The 14,845-nt window shown below is 47.9% G+C and overlaps 1 protein-coding gene across 1 annotated transcript in view; it reads left to right on the top strand.

Moving 5' to 3' along the window:
* The window catches only part of LOC110523078 (ceramide glucosyltransferase), a 39,130-nt gene extending 24,908 nt beyond the window's left edge, over window positions 1–14,222 (top strand). The window contains exons 4-9 of the mRNA XM_090233588.1: window positions 963–1,064; window positions 2,791–2,903; window positions 8,277–8,455; window positions 11,366–11,452; window positions 12,007–12,193; window positions 13,368–14,222. Of these exons, the coding sequence (XP_090089714.1) occupies window positions 963–1,064; window positions 2,791–2,903; window positions 8,277–8,455; window positions 11,366–11,452; window positions 12,007–12,193; window positions 13,368–13,538 (839 nt within the window). The 3' untranslated portion in view covers window positions 13,539–14,222. The remainder of the gene's footprint in view (window positions 1–962; window positions 1,065–2,790; window positions 2,904–8,276; window positions 8,456–11,365; window positions 11,453–12,006; window positions 12,194–13,367) is intronic.
* The last annotated feature ends 623 nt before the right edge of the window (window positions 14,223–14,845 follow it).

Here is a 14,845-nt window from a genome sequence, read left to right as displayed (position 1 = left end):
CGGCTTGGTGTGGCCATTATACTCTCTGCCCATCTGTTAGAGACCTAAAGGCTTGGTGTGGCCATTATACTCTCTGCCCATCTGTTAGACTGAACGGCTTGGTGTGGCCATTATACTCTCTGCCCATCTGTTAGACTGAACGGCTTGGTGTGGCCATTATACTCTCTGCCCATCTGTTAGAGACCTAAAGGCTTGGTGTGGCCATTATACTCTCTGCCCATCTGTTAGAGACCTAAAGGCTTGGTGTGGCCATTATACTCTCTGTTAGAGACCTAAAGGCTTGGTGTGGCCATTATACTCTCTGCCCATCTGTTAGAGACCTAAAGGCTTAGTGTGGCCATTATACTCTCTGCCCATCTGTTAGAGACCTAAAGGCTTGGTGTGGCCATTATACTCTCTGTTAGAGACCTAAAGGCTTGGTGTGGCCATTATACTCTCTGCCCATCTGTTAGACTGAATGGCTTGGTGTGGCCATTATACTCTCTGCCCATCTGTTAGAGACCTAAAGGCTTGGTGTGGCCATTATACTCTCTTCCCATCTGTTAAACTAAATGGCCACATCAAGCCGTTCAGTCTAACAGACGACCCTGAACGGCTTGATGAACAGACGACCCTCTCCCAATCCTATTTGTCTGTAAGGTGAGATCCTAAAGGAGGACACAGCTGTTCACCCCCAGCACCATGTTTTTGTGTTGTTGCAGGTAACACAAGTTACAGTACATATTCTGCTCTTCTATTGCGTGTGCAATGACGCCAGAGAATAAAAGTGTTCGCTGTTCGCTGTGCTTCCTTTGTTGTAATTTTGGAAAAGGAAGTGGAAGTTTCCCCATTGTAAGGATTTCTGCTTTAAATGGAAGTGAAAGAATACAGGTTTAAGAAAATGTCTCTGGCGATCAGTGACACAGTCGTTATGGCTGGTACACCTCAGGCCAGAAAGCTGACATTGTTTGTTTCCATTCCAGGAGGGAAGAAGGTTGGCATCAACCCAAAGATTAATAACCTGATGCCAGGTTATGAGGGGGCAAAGCATGGCCTGGTGTGGATTTGCGACAGCGGAATACGCGGTAGGAAACAAACACTCTGTCCCAAATGGTGCCCTATTCCCTACATAGTGCACTACCCTGGTCAATAGTAGTGCACTGCATAGGGAATAGGGTGCCATTTGGGACGCATTCTTACTCCAATTTCATCATTCTTATCCCTAGGGCTGATGTGTGTCTTATCGCTAGGGCTGATGTGTGTCTTATCGCTAGGGCTGATGTGTGTCTTATCGCTAGGGCTGATGTGTGTCTTATCGCTAGGGCTGATGTGTGTCTTATCGCTAGGGCTGATGTATTTCCCATTAGATAATGGAGGCAAGAGCAGCCTGTCTGGTGCAGAGATCAACGAGGCCTATGGTTGATTTAAACAATTAAATTGTTTAACTTGGGTCAAGTGTTTCGGGTAGCCTTCCACAAGCTTCCCACAATAAGTTGGGTGAATTTTGGCCTATTCCTCCTGACAGAGCTGGTGTAACTGAGTCAGGTTTGAAGGCCTCCTCGAGCCACATGTTTATTGAGGTCTGCCCACAAATGTTCTATAGGATTGAGGTCAAGGCTTTGTGATGGCCACTCCAATACCTTGACTTTGTTGTCCTTAAGCTATTTTGACACAACTTTGTAAGTATGCTTGGGGTCATTGTCCATTTGGAAGACCCATTTGCGACCATCTTGAGATGTTGCTTCAATATATCCACATCATTTACCATCTATTTTGTGAAGTGCACCAGTCCCTCCTGCAGCAAAGCACCCCCACAACATGATGCTGCCACCCCCGTGCTTCACGGTTGGGATGGTGTTCTTCGGCTTGCAAGAATCCCCATTTTTCCTCCAAACATAACGATGGTCATTATGGCCAAACAGTTCTATTTTTGTTTCATCAGACCAGAGGACATTTCTCCAAAAAGTACGATCTTTGTCCCCATGAGCAGTTGCAAAATGTAGTCTGCCGGTTTTGGAGTGGTGGCTTCTTCCTTGCTGAGCGGCCTTTCAGGTTATGTCGATATAGGACTCGTTTTACTGTGGATATAGATACTTTTGTACCTGTTTCCTCCAGCATCTTCACAAGGTCCTTTGCTGTTGTTCTGGGATTGATTTGCGCTTTTCGCCCCAAAGTACGTTCATCTCTAGGAGACAGAACGCGTCTCCTTCCTGAGTGGTATGACGGCTGCGTGGTCCCATGTTGTTTATACTTGCATACTATTGTTTGTACAGATGAACGTGGTACCTTCAGGCATTTGTAAATTACTCCCTCCAATTGACTCAAATGATTTCAATTAGCCTATCAGAAGCTTCTAAAGCCATGACATCATTTTCTGGAATTTTCCAAGCTGTTTACAGGCACAGTCCACTTCTGACTCACTGGAATTGTGATACAGTGAATTATAAGTGAAATTATCTGTCTGTAAACAATTGTTGGAAAAATTCCTTGTGTCATGCACAAAGTAGATGTCCTAACCGACTTGCCACAACTATAGTCTGTTAACAATACATTTGTGAAGTTTTTGAAAAACTTAATGACTCCAACCTTCTTAATGACTCCAACCTAAGTGTATGTAAACTTCTGACTTCAACTGTAGATCGTCAGGCTTTGATTGCTCTACTTACAAACATGTTACTATTTGATTTGAAATACTGCTGTTGGATTAAATACTTTGCCCATCATAAGTTATTTTATCCCGTTTCCTGATTTGTAAAAGCTTTTGGTGACAACTATTGATTGATTGGCCAATCCTGTCCTCTTACTTGCCAGTGAAACCGGACACCCTGACGGATATGGCCTATCAGATGACGGAGAAGGTGGGGTTAGTCCATGGCCTTCCCTACGTGGCCGACAGACAGGGCTTCGCTGCTACACTAGAACAGGTGAGTGTCCTTACAGACAGGGCTTCCTGCTACACTACTCAGTATGTGTTGATTGTTCTTCATACCGTGGTGGTGGTGTTGAAATATATAACATTAGCCATCGAGAACGACAACAGTTTTGCTGCTTTTCTCCACAACATTGATGCCCTGAATGTAGCAGGCGACAGATCAGTTGGATAAAGTTGTGATGGGCTACTTTCTGCAACACGCCACGGTCAGTGTGAACCAGAGTGACTTGACACAACACTGGCCGAACAAGATGTAGCTACAAACAAAATGGATTTAAATGGTGGCGATCCTCTTTCCTGTGGCGGTCCTCGTGAGTTTCATCATAGCGATTGATGGTTTTTGCGACTGCACTAAAATAAACTTTCAAAGTTCTTTAAATTCTTTAAATGTCTTAAAGTAATGATGGACTGTCATTTCTCTTTGCTTATTTGAGCTGTTCTTGTCATAATATGGACTTGGCCTTTTACCAAATATGACTATCTTCTGTATACCACCCCTACCCTATCACAAAACAACTGATTGGTTGAAATGCATTAAGGAAATTCCACAAATTAACATTTAACAAGGCACACCTGTTTATTGAAACGCATTCCAGGTGACTGACTACCTTATGAAGCTGGTTGAGAAAGTGCCAAGAGTGTACAAAGCTGTCATCAAGGCAAAGTGTGGCTACTTTGACGAATCTCAAATATAACATTGATTTGTTTAACACATGATTCCATATGTGTTATTTCTTAGTTTTGATGTCGTCACTATTATTCTACAATGTAGAAAATAGTACAAATAAAAACCCTTGTGTCCAAACTTTTGACTGGTATTGTATATGGATTTTTAGTGTCAGGTTCTAGGACAGGGTTCCCCAACTGGCGGGGATTTTTTTTGTCAGGTTCTAAGACAGGGTTCCCCAACTGGCGGGGATTTTTATTGTCAGGTTCTAGGTCAGGGTTCCCCAACTGGCGGGGATTTTTATTGTCAGGTTCTAGGTCAGGGTTCCCCAACTGGCGGGGATTTTTTTTGTCAGGTTCTAGGTCAGGGTTCCCCAACTGGCGGGGATTTTTATTTTTATCCGTGTTTTCTGAGCAAAACAAATATTTACTTGTTTTTTGGTGAGATGGACATAAGTCTAAAAACACCAGTGATTTTGAAAATGTTTTCCAAAGTAGTCCCACGCATTATAGAGAGATATACAGTGCCTTGCGAAAGTATTCGCCCCCCTTGAACTTTGCGACCTTTTGCCACATTTTAGGCTTCAAACATAAAGATATAAAACTGTATTTTTTTGTGAAGAATCAACAACAAGTGGGACACAATCATGAAGTGGAACGACATTTATTGGATATTTCAAACTTTTTTAACAAATCAAAAACTGAAAAATTGGGCGTGCAAAATTATTCAGCCCCTTTACTTTCAGTGCAGCAAACTCTCTCCAGAAGTTCAGTGAGGATCTCTGAATGATCCAATGTTGACCTAATACAATCCACCTGTGTGTAATCAAGTCTCCGTATAAATGCACCTGCACTGTGATAGTCTCAGAGGTCCGTTAAAAGCGCAGAGAGCATCATGAAGAACAAGGAACACACCAGGCAGGTCCGAGATACTGTTGTGAAGAAGTTTAAAGCCGGATTTGGATACAAAAAGATTTCCCAAGCTTTAAACATCCCAAGGAGCACTGTGCAAGCGATAATATTGAAATGGAAGGAGTATCAGACCACTGCAAATCTACCAAGACCTGGCCGTCCCTCTAAACTTTCAGCTCATACAAGGAGAAGACTGATCAGAGATGCAGCCAAGAGGCCCATGATCACTCTGGATGAACTGCAGAGATCTACAGCTGGGGTGGGAGACTCTGTCCATAGGACAACAATCAGTCGTATATTGCACAAATCTGGCCTTTATGGAAGAGTGGCAAGAAGAAAGCCATTTCTTAAAGATATCCATAAAAAGTGTTGTTTAAAGTTTGCCACAAGCCACCTGGGAGACACACCAAACATGTGGAAGAAAGTGCTCTGGTCAGATGAAACCAAAATTGAAATTTTGGCAACAATGCAAAACGTTATGTTTGGCGTAAAAGCAACACAGCTCATCACCGTGAACACACCATCCCCACTGTCAAACATGGTGGTGGCAGCATCATGGTTTGGGACAGGGAAGATGGTTAAAATTGATGGGAAAATGGATGGAGCCAAATACAGGACCATTCTGGAAGAAAACCTGATGGAGTCTGCAAAAGACCTGAGACTGGGACGGAGATTTGTCTTCCAACAAGACAATCATCCAAAACATAAAGCAAAATCTACAATGGAATGGTTCAAAAATAAACATATCCAGGTGTTAGAATGGCCAAGTCAAAGTCCAGACCTGAATCCAATTGAGAATCTGTGGAAAGAACTGAAAACTGCTGTTCACAAATGCTCTCCATCCAACCTCACTGAGCTCGAGCTGTTTTGCAAGGAGGAATGGGAAAAAATTTCAGTCTCTCGATGTACAAAACTGATAGAGACATACCCCAAGCGACTTACAGCTGTAATCGCAGTAAAAGGTGGCGCTACAAAGTATTAACTTAAGGGGGCTGAATAATTTTGCACGCCCAATTTTTCAGTTTCTGATTTGTTAAAAAAGTTTGAAATATCCAATAAATGTCATTCCACTTCATGATTGTGTCCCACTTGTTGATTCTTCACAAAAAAATACAGTTTTATATCTTTATGTTCAAGGGGGCCGAATGCTTTCGCAAGGCACTGTATATATATATAAACTGGGCAAAAAAAGAAACGTCCTCTCACTGTCAACTTAGTTTATTTTCAGAAAACTTAACATGTGTAAATATTTGTATGAACATAAGATTCAACAACTGAGACATAAACTGAACAAGTTCCACAGACATGTGACTAACAGAAATTGAATAGTGTGTCCCTGAACAAAGGGGGGGTCAAAATCAAAAGTAACAGTCAGTATCTGGTGTGGCCACCAGCTGCATTAAGCACTGCAGTGCATCTCCTCCTCATGGACTGCCAGTTCTTGCTGTGAGATGTTACCCCACTCTTCCACCAAGGCACCTGCAAGTTCCCAGACATTTCTGGGGGGAATGGCCATAGCCCTCACCCTTTGATCCAACAGGTCCCAGACGTGCTCAATGGGATTGAGATCTGGGCTTTTCGCTGGCCATGACAGAACAATGACATTCCTGTGTTGCAGGAATTCACGCACAAAACGAGCAGTATGGCTGGTGGCATTGTCATGCTGGAGGGTCATGTCAGGATGAGCCTGCAGGAAGGGTACCACATGAGGGAGGAGGATGTCTTCCCTGTAAGATTGCCTGCAACGACAACAAGCTCAGTCCGATGATGTTGTGACACACCGCCCCAGACCATGACGGACCCTCCATCTTTAAATTGATCCCGCTCCAGATTACAGGCCTCGGTGTTACGCTCATTCCTTCGACGATAAACGCGAATCCGACCATCAGCCCTGGTGAGACAAAACCGCGACTCAACGGTGGATTTGTGCCCATAGGCGACGTTGTTGCCTGTGATGTCTGGTGTGAACCTGCCTGATGTCGTGTCTGTACTATCATTAACTGAAGACTGATAGTTTTTATCAAAGATTCTCTGTAATTAGTTACTATGCGATCAACTGATTAATCATGTAACTAATTAACTATGAAATTGGGGCACCAAGGAAAAATATTCAGATTACAAAGTTATCATTTCCTATAATAACTCTTCTGATATTTTATCTGATCAATTAGTCTTCAAATTAATTAATTATTTGCTTTACCTCACGTTAGTCTCATTCCAAACGTCGTAAATTGTTGGTTATCTGCACAAACCCAGTCTTCACTATGAGTCATCCATACATCAATTGTCTTAAATCATTTATTTATTACTAACTAAGTAATTCACAGAAATGCATAAACAAACAAGGTAAATGTGGTTACATGAAATGATAGGAGAATGTGCCCTAGTGGGCTAAACCGGCATCGTGGCTTGGTGGACAAAACGGGGAGTGGAGGTCAGCTGAGAAGTCACTACAGAGTTAATAATTATAACAATTGAAATGCTAATCCTTTGCACATGAACGCTCACTCAGTCGGAAACAATTGCAATCAATATATATATTTACGCTCAGTGTGTCGTCTTGATCGCTGATGAAAAGTTCATTTCTTTTGTAGATTTGTCCGTCTCTCTCCCTCTCTCTCTCTGTCTTGGTTAGAGGGGATAGTTCAAAGTGACATTCGTTATAGAATGGGTGTTTCGGCGGTTGTCGTTCTTCGCGTTCAATCATACCGAATTCCTAGCTGCAGACTAGTAATTAGTATCAAAGACTTGTTCTTATTCTGTCGCTATCGATAGTCTAAGAGTTTAACCACGTGGTATGGTTAAAAGATTCAGCAATGGTCGAAAACCTTTAGTCCCCCTCCTAATGGAGAAAAACATGGTCTGCTGATAATTTCTCAAAGTTGAGTTTTATTCAGAATGGCAGAAAAGGGCCTGTCCCAGGATGTCTAACTGGGCTCAGAGGCAGTCCTCTGATTTAGTTAACTCCAATTCCCTTTTTGAGTTTTCCTTCATTAAACAGTCCAAAATCACATTGTACAATTGTGTAAACAGTATCATACTCACTCATTCATCTCATACAACAATTAGATGTAAACCTTATATCTGGGGCTACTATATAAACAGCGTTATGGTAATGTGGCCACACCGTCTCCCATGAGCTTCCCAAGTTGTGACAAACGGACCAGTTCGTAGCTGGATTCTTCACTGATCTTTTATACTTTCTCCGGAACATGAAATTTGTTCGTACCTCAAGTTCTGTGAGGTGGAAGGATTTCCTTTGTCTCCATGAAAAACTACTCCATAACTGTGTGTCCTGAGGTCTTCTCAGGAATTTACGACCTCTCTGACCACAGCAGCTTAGTTGAAGGAGGAAAGGGGGAGGCAGGGAGAGGGGGATGGGCTTGCTATACCCAAAGAGGCCAACGTCATGACACTGGCGAGAACCTACAACAGGCCTACAAGCCCTCAGTCCAGCCTCTCTCAGCCTATTGCAGACAGTCTGAGAACTCATGGAGGGAATGTAGGTTCCTGGTGTAACTTGTTGTTGCCATTTCTTTTTTTTGCCGAGTTTGTGATTGTATACAAATGTAATGTGATTGTTTTAGTTAAATATTATATATGTTTGGCCACATTGCAGACAATTTGCAGTCTACAAATGATTTGTAATTATGATCTGGCCACCTGACCATCCGCAAGAATCGGCCCGCGGCTGAATCTAATTGATTATCCCTAGTCTAGGGGTCTTAGGCCTGTCTCAATGATCTGTAATCTGTCCTACCAGTAATCTACCTCCATTTCCTAACAGGTGTATTTTGGCACGTCCCACCCGCGCTCCTACATCTCAGCCAACGTGACGGGTATTAAGTGTGTGACAGGAATGTCCTGTCTGATGAGAAAAGATATCCTGGACCAGGCTGGAGGGCTGATCGCCTTCGCTCAATACATCGCTGAGGACTACTTCATGGCGAAGGCTATCGCTGACAGGTGCAGTCATTACTTTATCTTCCTTGTTACCGCTGGGAGGAGTTGACTGTGTTACTGCTAGGAGGAGTTCACTGTGTTACTGCTAGGAGGAGTTGACTGTGTTACTGCTAGGAGGAGTTGACTGTGTTACTGCTAGGAGAAGTTGACTGTGTTACTGCTAGGAGAAGTTGACTGTGTTACTGCTAGGAGGAGTTGACTGTGTTACTGCTAGGAGGAGTTGACTGTGTTAACGCTGGGAGGAGTTGACTGTGTTACCGCTGGGAGGAGTTGACTGTTAACGCTGGGAGGAGTTGACTGTGTTACCGCTGGGAGGAGTTGACTGTGTTAACGCTGGGAGGAGTTGACTGTGTTACCGCTGGAAGGAGTTGACTGTGTTAACGCTGGGAGGAGTTGACTGTGTTAACGCTGGGAGGAGTTGACTGTGTTACCGCTGGAAGGAGTTGACTGTGTTACCGCTGGAAGGAGTTGACTGTGTTAACGCTGGGAGGAGTTGACTGTGTTACCGCTGGAAGGAGTTGACTGTGTTACCGCTGGAAGGAGTTGACTGTGTTAACGCTGGGAGGAGTTGACTGTGTTAACGCTGGGAGGAGTTGACACGTCACATGGCACCTTATTCTATTTGTTTTCCATTTCATTTCTATTGTTTACATCTTTGCCTTCTAGTCCGTCCCAACACGGTGGCCCGTCTCTAGTCCTCCCCCAACACGGTGGCCCGTCTCTAGTCCTCCCCCAACACGGTGGCCCGTCTCTAGTCCTCCCCCAACACGGTGGCCCGTCTCTAGTCCTCCCCCAACACGCTGGCCCGTCTTTCGTCCTCCCCCAACACGGTGGCCCGCCTCTCGTCCTCCCCCAACAAGGTGGCCCGCCTCTCGTCCTCCCCCAACACGCTGGCCCGTCTCTAGTCCTCCCCCAACACGCTGGCCCGTCTCTAGTCCTCCCCCAACACGGTGGCCCGTCTCTAGTCCTCCCCCAACACGGGGGCCCGTCTCTAGTCCTCCCCCAACACGGTGGCCCGTCTCTAGTCCTCCCCCAACACGGTGGCCCGTCTCTAGTCCTCCCCCAACACGGTGGCCCGTCTCTAGTCCTCCCCCAACACGCTGGCCCGTCTTTCGTCCTCCCCCAACACGGTGGCCCGCCTCTCGTCCTCCCCCAACAAGGTGGCCCGCCTCTCGTCCTCCCCCAACACGGTGGCCCGTCTCTAGTCCTCCCCCAACACGCTGGCCCGTCTCTAGTCCTCCCCCAACACGGTGGCCCGTCTCTAGTCCTCCCCCAACACGGGGGCCCGTCTCTAGTCCTCCCCCAACACGGTGGCCCGTCTCTAGTCCTCCCCCAACACGGTGGCCCGTCTCTAGTCCTCCCCCAACACGGTGGCCCGTCTCTAGTCCTCCCCCAACACGGTGGCCCGTCTCTAGTCCTCCCCCAACACGGTGGCCCGTCTCTAGTCCTCCCCCAACACGGTGGCCCGTCTCTAGTCCTCCCCCAACACGGTGGCCCGTCTCTAGTCCTCCCCCAACACGGTGGCCCGTCTCTAGTCCTCCCCCAACACGGTGGCCCGTCTTTCGTCCTCCCCCAACACGGTGGCCCGTCTCTAGTCCTCCCCCAACACGGTGGCCCGTCTTTCGTCCTCCCCCAACACGGTGGCCCGCCTCTCGTCCTCCCCCAACACGGTGGCCCGCCTCTCGTCCTCCCCCAACACGGTGGCCCGTCTCTAGTCCTCCCCCAACACGGTGGCCCGTCTCTAGTCCTCCCCCAACACGGTGGCCCGTCTCTAGTCCTCCCCCAACACGGTGGCCCGTCTCTAGTCCTCCCCCAACACGGGGCCCGTCTCTAGTCCTCCCCCAACACGGTGGCCCGTCTCTCGTCCTGCCCCAACACGGTGGCCCGTCTCTCGTCCTGCCCCAACACGGTGGCCCGTCTCTCGTCCTGCCCCAACACGGTGGCCCGTCTCTCGTCCTGCCCCAACACGGTGGCCCGTCTCTCGTCCTGCCCCAACACGGTGGCCCGTCTCTCGTCCTGCCCCAACACGGTGGCCCGTCTCTCGTCCTGCCCCAACACGGTGGCCCGTCTCTCGTCCTGCCCCAACACGGTGGCCCGTCCCTCGTCCTGCCCCAACACGGTGGCCCGTCTCTCGTCCTGCCCCAACACGGTGGCCCGTCTCTCGTCCTGCCCCAACACGGTGGCCCGTCTCTCGTCCTGCCCCAACACGGTGGCCCGTCTCTCGTCCTGCCCCAACACGGTGGCCCGTCTCTAGTCCTGCCCCAACACGGTGGCCCGTCTCTCGTCCTGCCCCAACACGGTGGCCCGTCTCTCGTCCTGCCCCAACACGGTGGCCCGTCTCTCGTCCTGCCCCAACACGGTGGCCCGTCTTTCGTCCTCCCCCAACACGGTGGCCCGCATCTAGTCCTCCCCCAACACGGTGGCCCGTCTCTAGTCCTCCCCCAACACGGTGGCCCGTCTCTAGTCCTCCCCCAACACGGTGGCCCGTCTTTCGTCCTCCCCCAACACGGTGGCCCGCATCTAGTCCTCCCCCAACACGGTGGCCTGTTTTATTGATTATCGTGCCACTATACATCAGTAATTGATCATGCTGTGGTATGGTTTATTGATGCACTTCCATTGGAATGAGACCCTGGTCTCAATTGGGCTACCCTGAAAAAAAATAGTGTATGGCTGTGGTCCAGGTCCTACTATAGGTGTTAAACGGGAAGTCCATGATGAAGGCTCCTCACCCTGTATATAGGCCAGGACAAACTGTAATCCACGGTCAGTTTTCTGTAAACCAACACTAGAAACGCAAGCTAATTTAACCCAAACCACTGCTAGCTGACAATCAATGGGAGTGATTGCAACTTGAGCTTCCCTTTTTAACTGAAGGCTCACTGTTTCCTTTGTCCCTCCCTTTTCTCACAGGGGATGGAAATTCTCCATGGCAACACAGGTAGCCATGCAGAACTCTGGGTCCTATTCGATTGCTCAGTTCCAGTCCCGAATGATCAGGTAAGCCATCGGGGCTTTGTGTTTGTCCCCGTATCTCATAGTGGAAGACCCAGAGCTATAAAGTGTCTCACACACCCATTGTTCTAGAGCAGGGGTGTCAAACTGAGTTCCCCGCAGGGCCACGGGTCTGTGGGAACCGAGTTCCCTGGAGGGCCACGGGTCTGTGGGAACCGAGTTCCCTGGAGGGCCACGGGTCTGTGGGAACCGAGTTCCCTGGAGGGCCACGGGTCTGTGGGAACCGAGTTCCCTGGAGGGCCACGGGTCTGTGGGAACCGAGTTCCCTGGAGGGCCACGGGTCTGTGGGAACCGAGTTCCCTGGAGGGCCACGGGTCTGTGTGATTTTGCTCTTCTTTGGACTTGATGGATCTGTGAAGACCACAGCAGACACAGCCCTCCAGGAACTGAGTTCAACACATTGTTCTAGTTTATATCAGCATGTTTATTTAGTTGTTGTATTAGTCTCTTAGTAGTCCATTTGAAGTCCACTGACTGGCCTGCTACATTTGGGGGAAAATTCTTCAGTTTCTACAATGCTGTCTGATCCTCCCTCTCAGATGGGCCAAGCTTCGTATCAACATGCTCCCCGCCACCATCTGTGAGCCCATCTCAGAGTGTTTCCTAGCCAGCCTGATCATTGGCTGGGCCGCGCATCACGTGTTCCACTGGGATATTATGGTCTTCTTCATGTGCCACTGTCTGGCGTGGTTCATCTCTGACTACATCCAGCTCCGAGGAGTTCAGGTACACACACACACACACACACACACACACACACACTGTATAGTATGGTTCATCTCTGACTACATCCAGCTTCGATGTACATCCAGCTTCGAGCCAGAGAGGTTTAATCTGTGCAGCCCAGTGCTAGTTAGAGCCAGAGAGGTTTAATCTGTACAGCCCAGTGCTAGTTAGAGCCAGAGAGGTTTAATCTGTGCAGCCCAGTGCTAGTTAGAGCCAGAGAGGTTTAATCTGTACAGCCCAGTGCTAGCTAGAGCCAGAGAGGTTTAATCTGTACAGCCCAGTGCTAGCTAGAGCCAGAGAGGTTTAATCTGTACAGCCCAGTGCTAGTTAGAGCCAGAGAGGTTTAATCTGTACAGCCCAGTGCTAGTTAGAGCCAGAGAGGTTTAATCTGTACAGCCCAGTGCTAGTTAGAGCCAGAGAGGTTTAATCTGTACAGCCCAGTGCTAGTTAGAGCCAGAGAGGTTTAATATGTGCAGCCCAGTGCTAGTTAGAGCCAGAGAGGTTTAATCTGTACAGCCCAGTGCTAGTTAGAGCCAGAGAGGTTTAATCTGTACAGCCCAGTGCTAGCTAGAGCCAGAGAGGTTTAATCTGTACAGCCCAGTGCTAGTTAGAGCCAGAGAGGTTTAATCTGTGCAGCCCAGTGCTAGCTAGAGCCAGAGAGGTTTAATCTGTACAGCCCAGTGCTAGCTAGAGCCAGAGAGGTTTAATCTGTGCAGCCCAGTGCTAGCTAGAGCCAGAGAGGTTTAATCTGTGCAGCCCAGTGCTAGCTAGAGCCAGAGAGGTTTAATATGTACAGCCCAGTGCTAGTTAGAGCCAGAGAGGTTTAATCTGTACAGCCCAGTGCTAGCTAGAGCCAGAGAGGTTTAATCTGTGCAGCCCAGTGCTAGCTAGAGCCAGAGAGGTTTAATCTGTACAGCCCAGTGCTAGCTAGAGCCAGAGAGGTTTAATCTGTGCAGCCCAGTGCTAGTTAGAGCCAGAGAGGTTTAATCTGTACAGCCCAGTGCTAGCTAGAGCCAGAGAGGTTTAATCTGTGCAGCCCAGTGCTAGCTAGAGCCAGCCAGAGATGTTCGAAAGTCAAGAGACTCGAGTAGCGACGACTTCCTGTACCTTGAGACAGACACATGGAGAATAAAGCTGTAGCCGGAAATAAATATTCCTTTATTTCATCTCACAGGGTGGTGCGCCGGCCTTCTCCAAACTGGACTACGCTGTTGCCTGGTTCATCAGAGAGTCCATGACCATCCAGATCTTTCTATCGGCCCTGTGGGATCCCACCATCAGCTGGAGAACGGGGCGCTACAGGTTACGATGCGGAGGTACGGCCGATGAGATCCTGGACGTATAGCTACCTGCATGAGTCCCACCTACAGGGACAATACCCTGGATCCAATCACCCCCAGAGACAATACCAGACACAGACTGAACCGATTTCCCAGGTGGCACCCTATTCCCTTCATAGTGCACTTTCTGACCCGGGCCCACACTTGCCCGTACATTCTGCTCTGCTCAACAGTAGTGGACTATTTTAAGGAATATGGTACAGTCAGGGACGCGGCCAAAGAGATGGTGACATTGAGAAGAAGAAAGAAACAGCTATGGAATCATCCAAAGTGTTGGCTGTTTTTAACCTGTGTGTTAAAATGTTTTAATTCTGTATGTTACTGGTGCTCTTCTTTCCTGTTTTTAATTTAAAAACTCTTGCTTGGACTATTCTCCAATAGGGAGCCCGGGCCCATGGCAGGATAGAAGGGATGTGTCCCAAATGCACCCTGTTCCCTGTATAGTGCACTACTTTTGACCAGAGCCCTATGGGCCCTATAAAGGGAATTAGGGTGCCATTTGTAAATAGCGTTACTCTCTTCAGCCAGTCTTTGGGGATAAGATGTGCACTTCCTACAGTAAGCTTCACTGGGCTATCATTAATATGTTGGTACAATATCGCTAGGTCTCCAGCAGCACCAACTCTAGAATAAAATCCTTCTCCGCTGACTTTTTGTTTTTATAAATATGAGACCTACTGAAAGCTGAATTCCCTTTGCTCTGTTTTTGTTTGTTTGTTGCCTGGTCAGATTTATTTTCTCGTCATGTGCTGGTACGCTGATCTGTAGTTACCTGAGCCAACAAGATCACAGCTGTACTTACTCATCAGGAGTCTCCTGCTCAGCTCCTTCAGAGTTACTTCCTGGTTGTGCAAGCTTTTATTACAGCCCTGCACTAACACACTTAGGTCTGGACCATGATTAGCTGATTGGGTGTGTTAGTGCAGGGCTGGAACAAAAGCCTGACCCTACAGTATGACGCTCTGTTCTACCTTCACTCCCGTGAAGCAATCCTCATCTTCACTCCCCTGAAGCAATCCTCATCTTCACTCCCCTGAAGCAATCCTCATCTTCACTCCCATGAAGCAATCCTCATCTTCACTCCCATGAAGCAATCCTCATCTTCACTCCCATGAAGCAATCCTCATCTTCACTCTCGTGAAGCAATCCTCATCGTCCCGTGAAGCAATCCTCATCTTCACTCTCGTGAAGCAATCCTCATCGTCCTGTGAAGCAATCCTCATCTTCACTCCCCTGAAGCAATCCTCATCGTCCTGTGAAGCAATCCTCATCTTCACTCCCCTGAAGCAAACCTCATCGTCCCGTGAAGCAA

The sequence above is a fragment of the Oncorhynchus mykiss genome, chromosome 5 (genome assembly GCF_057628025.1).
Source record: "Oncorhynchus mykiss isolate SJ-2025 chromosome 5, ASM5762802v1, whole genome shotgun sequence".
Lineage (NCBI taxonomy): Eukaryota > Metazoa > Chordata > Actinopteri > Salmoniformes > Salmonidae > Oncorhynchus > Oncorhynchus mykiss.
This window is presented reverse-complemented; position numbering and strand designations above follow the sequence as displayed.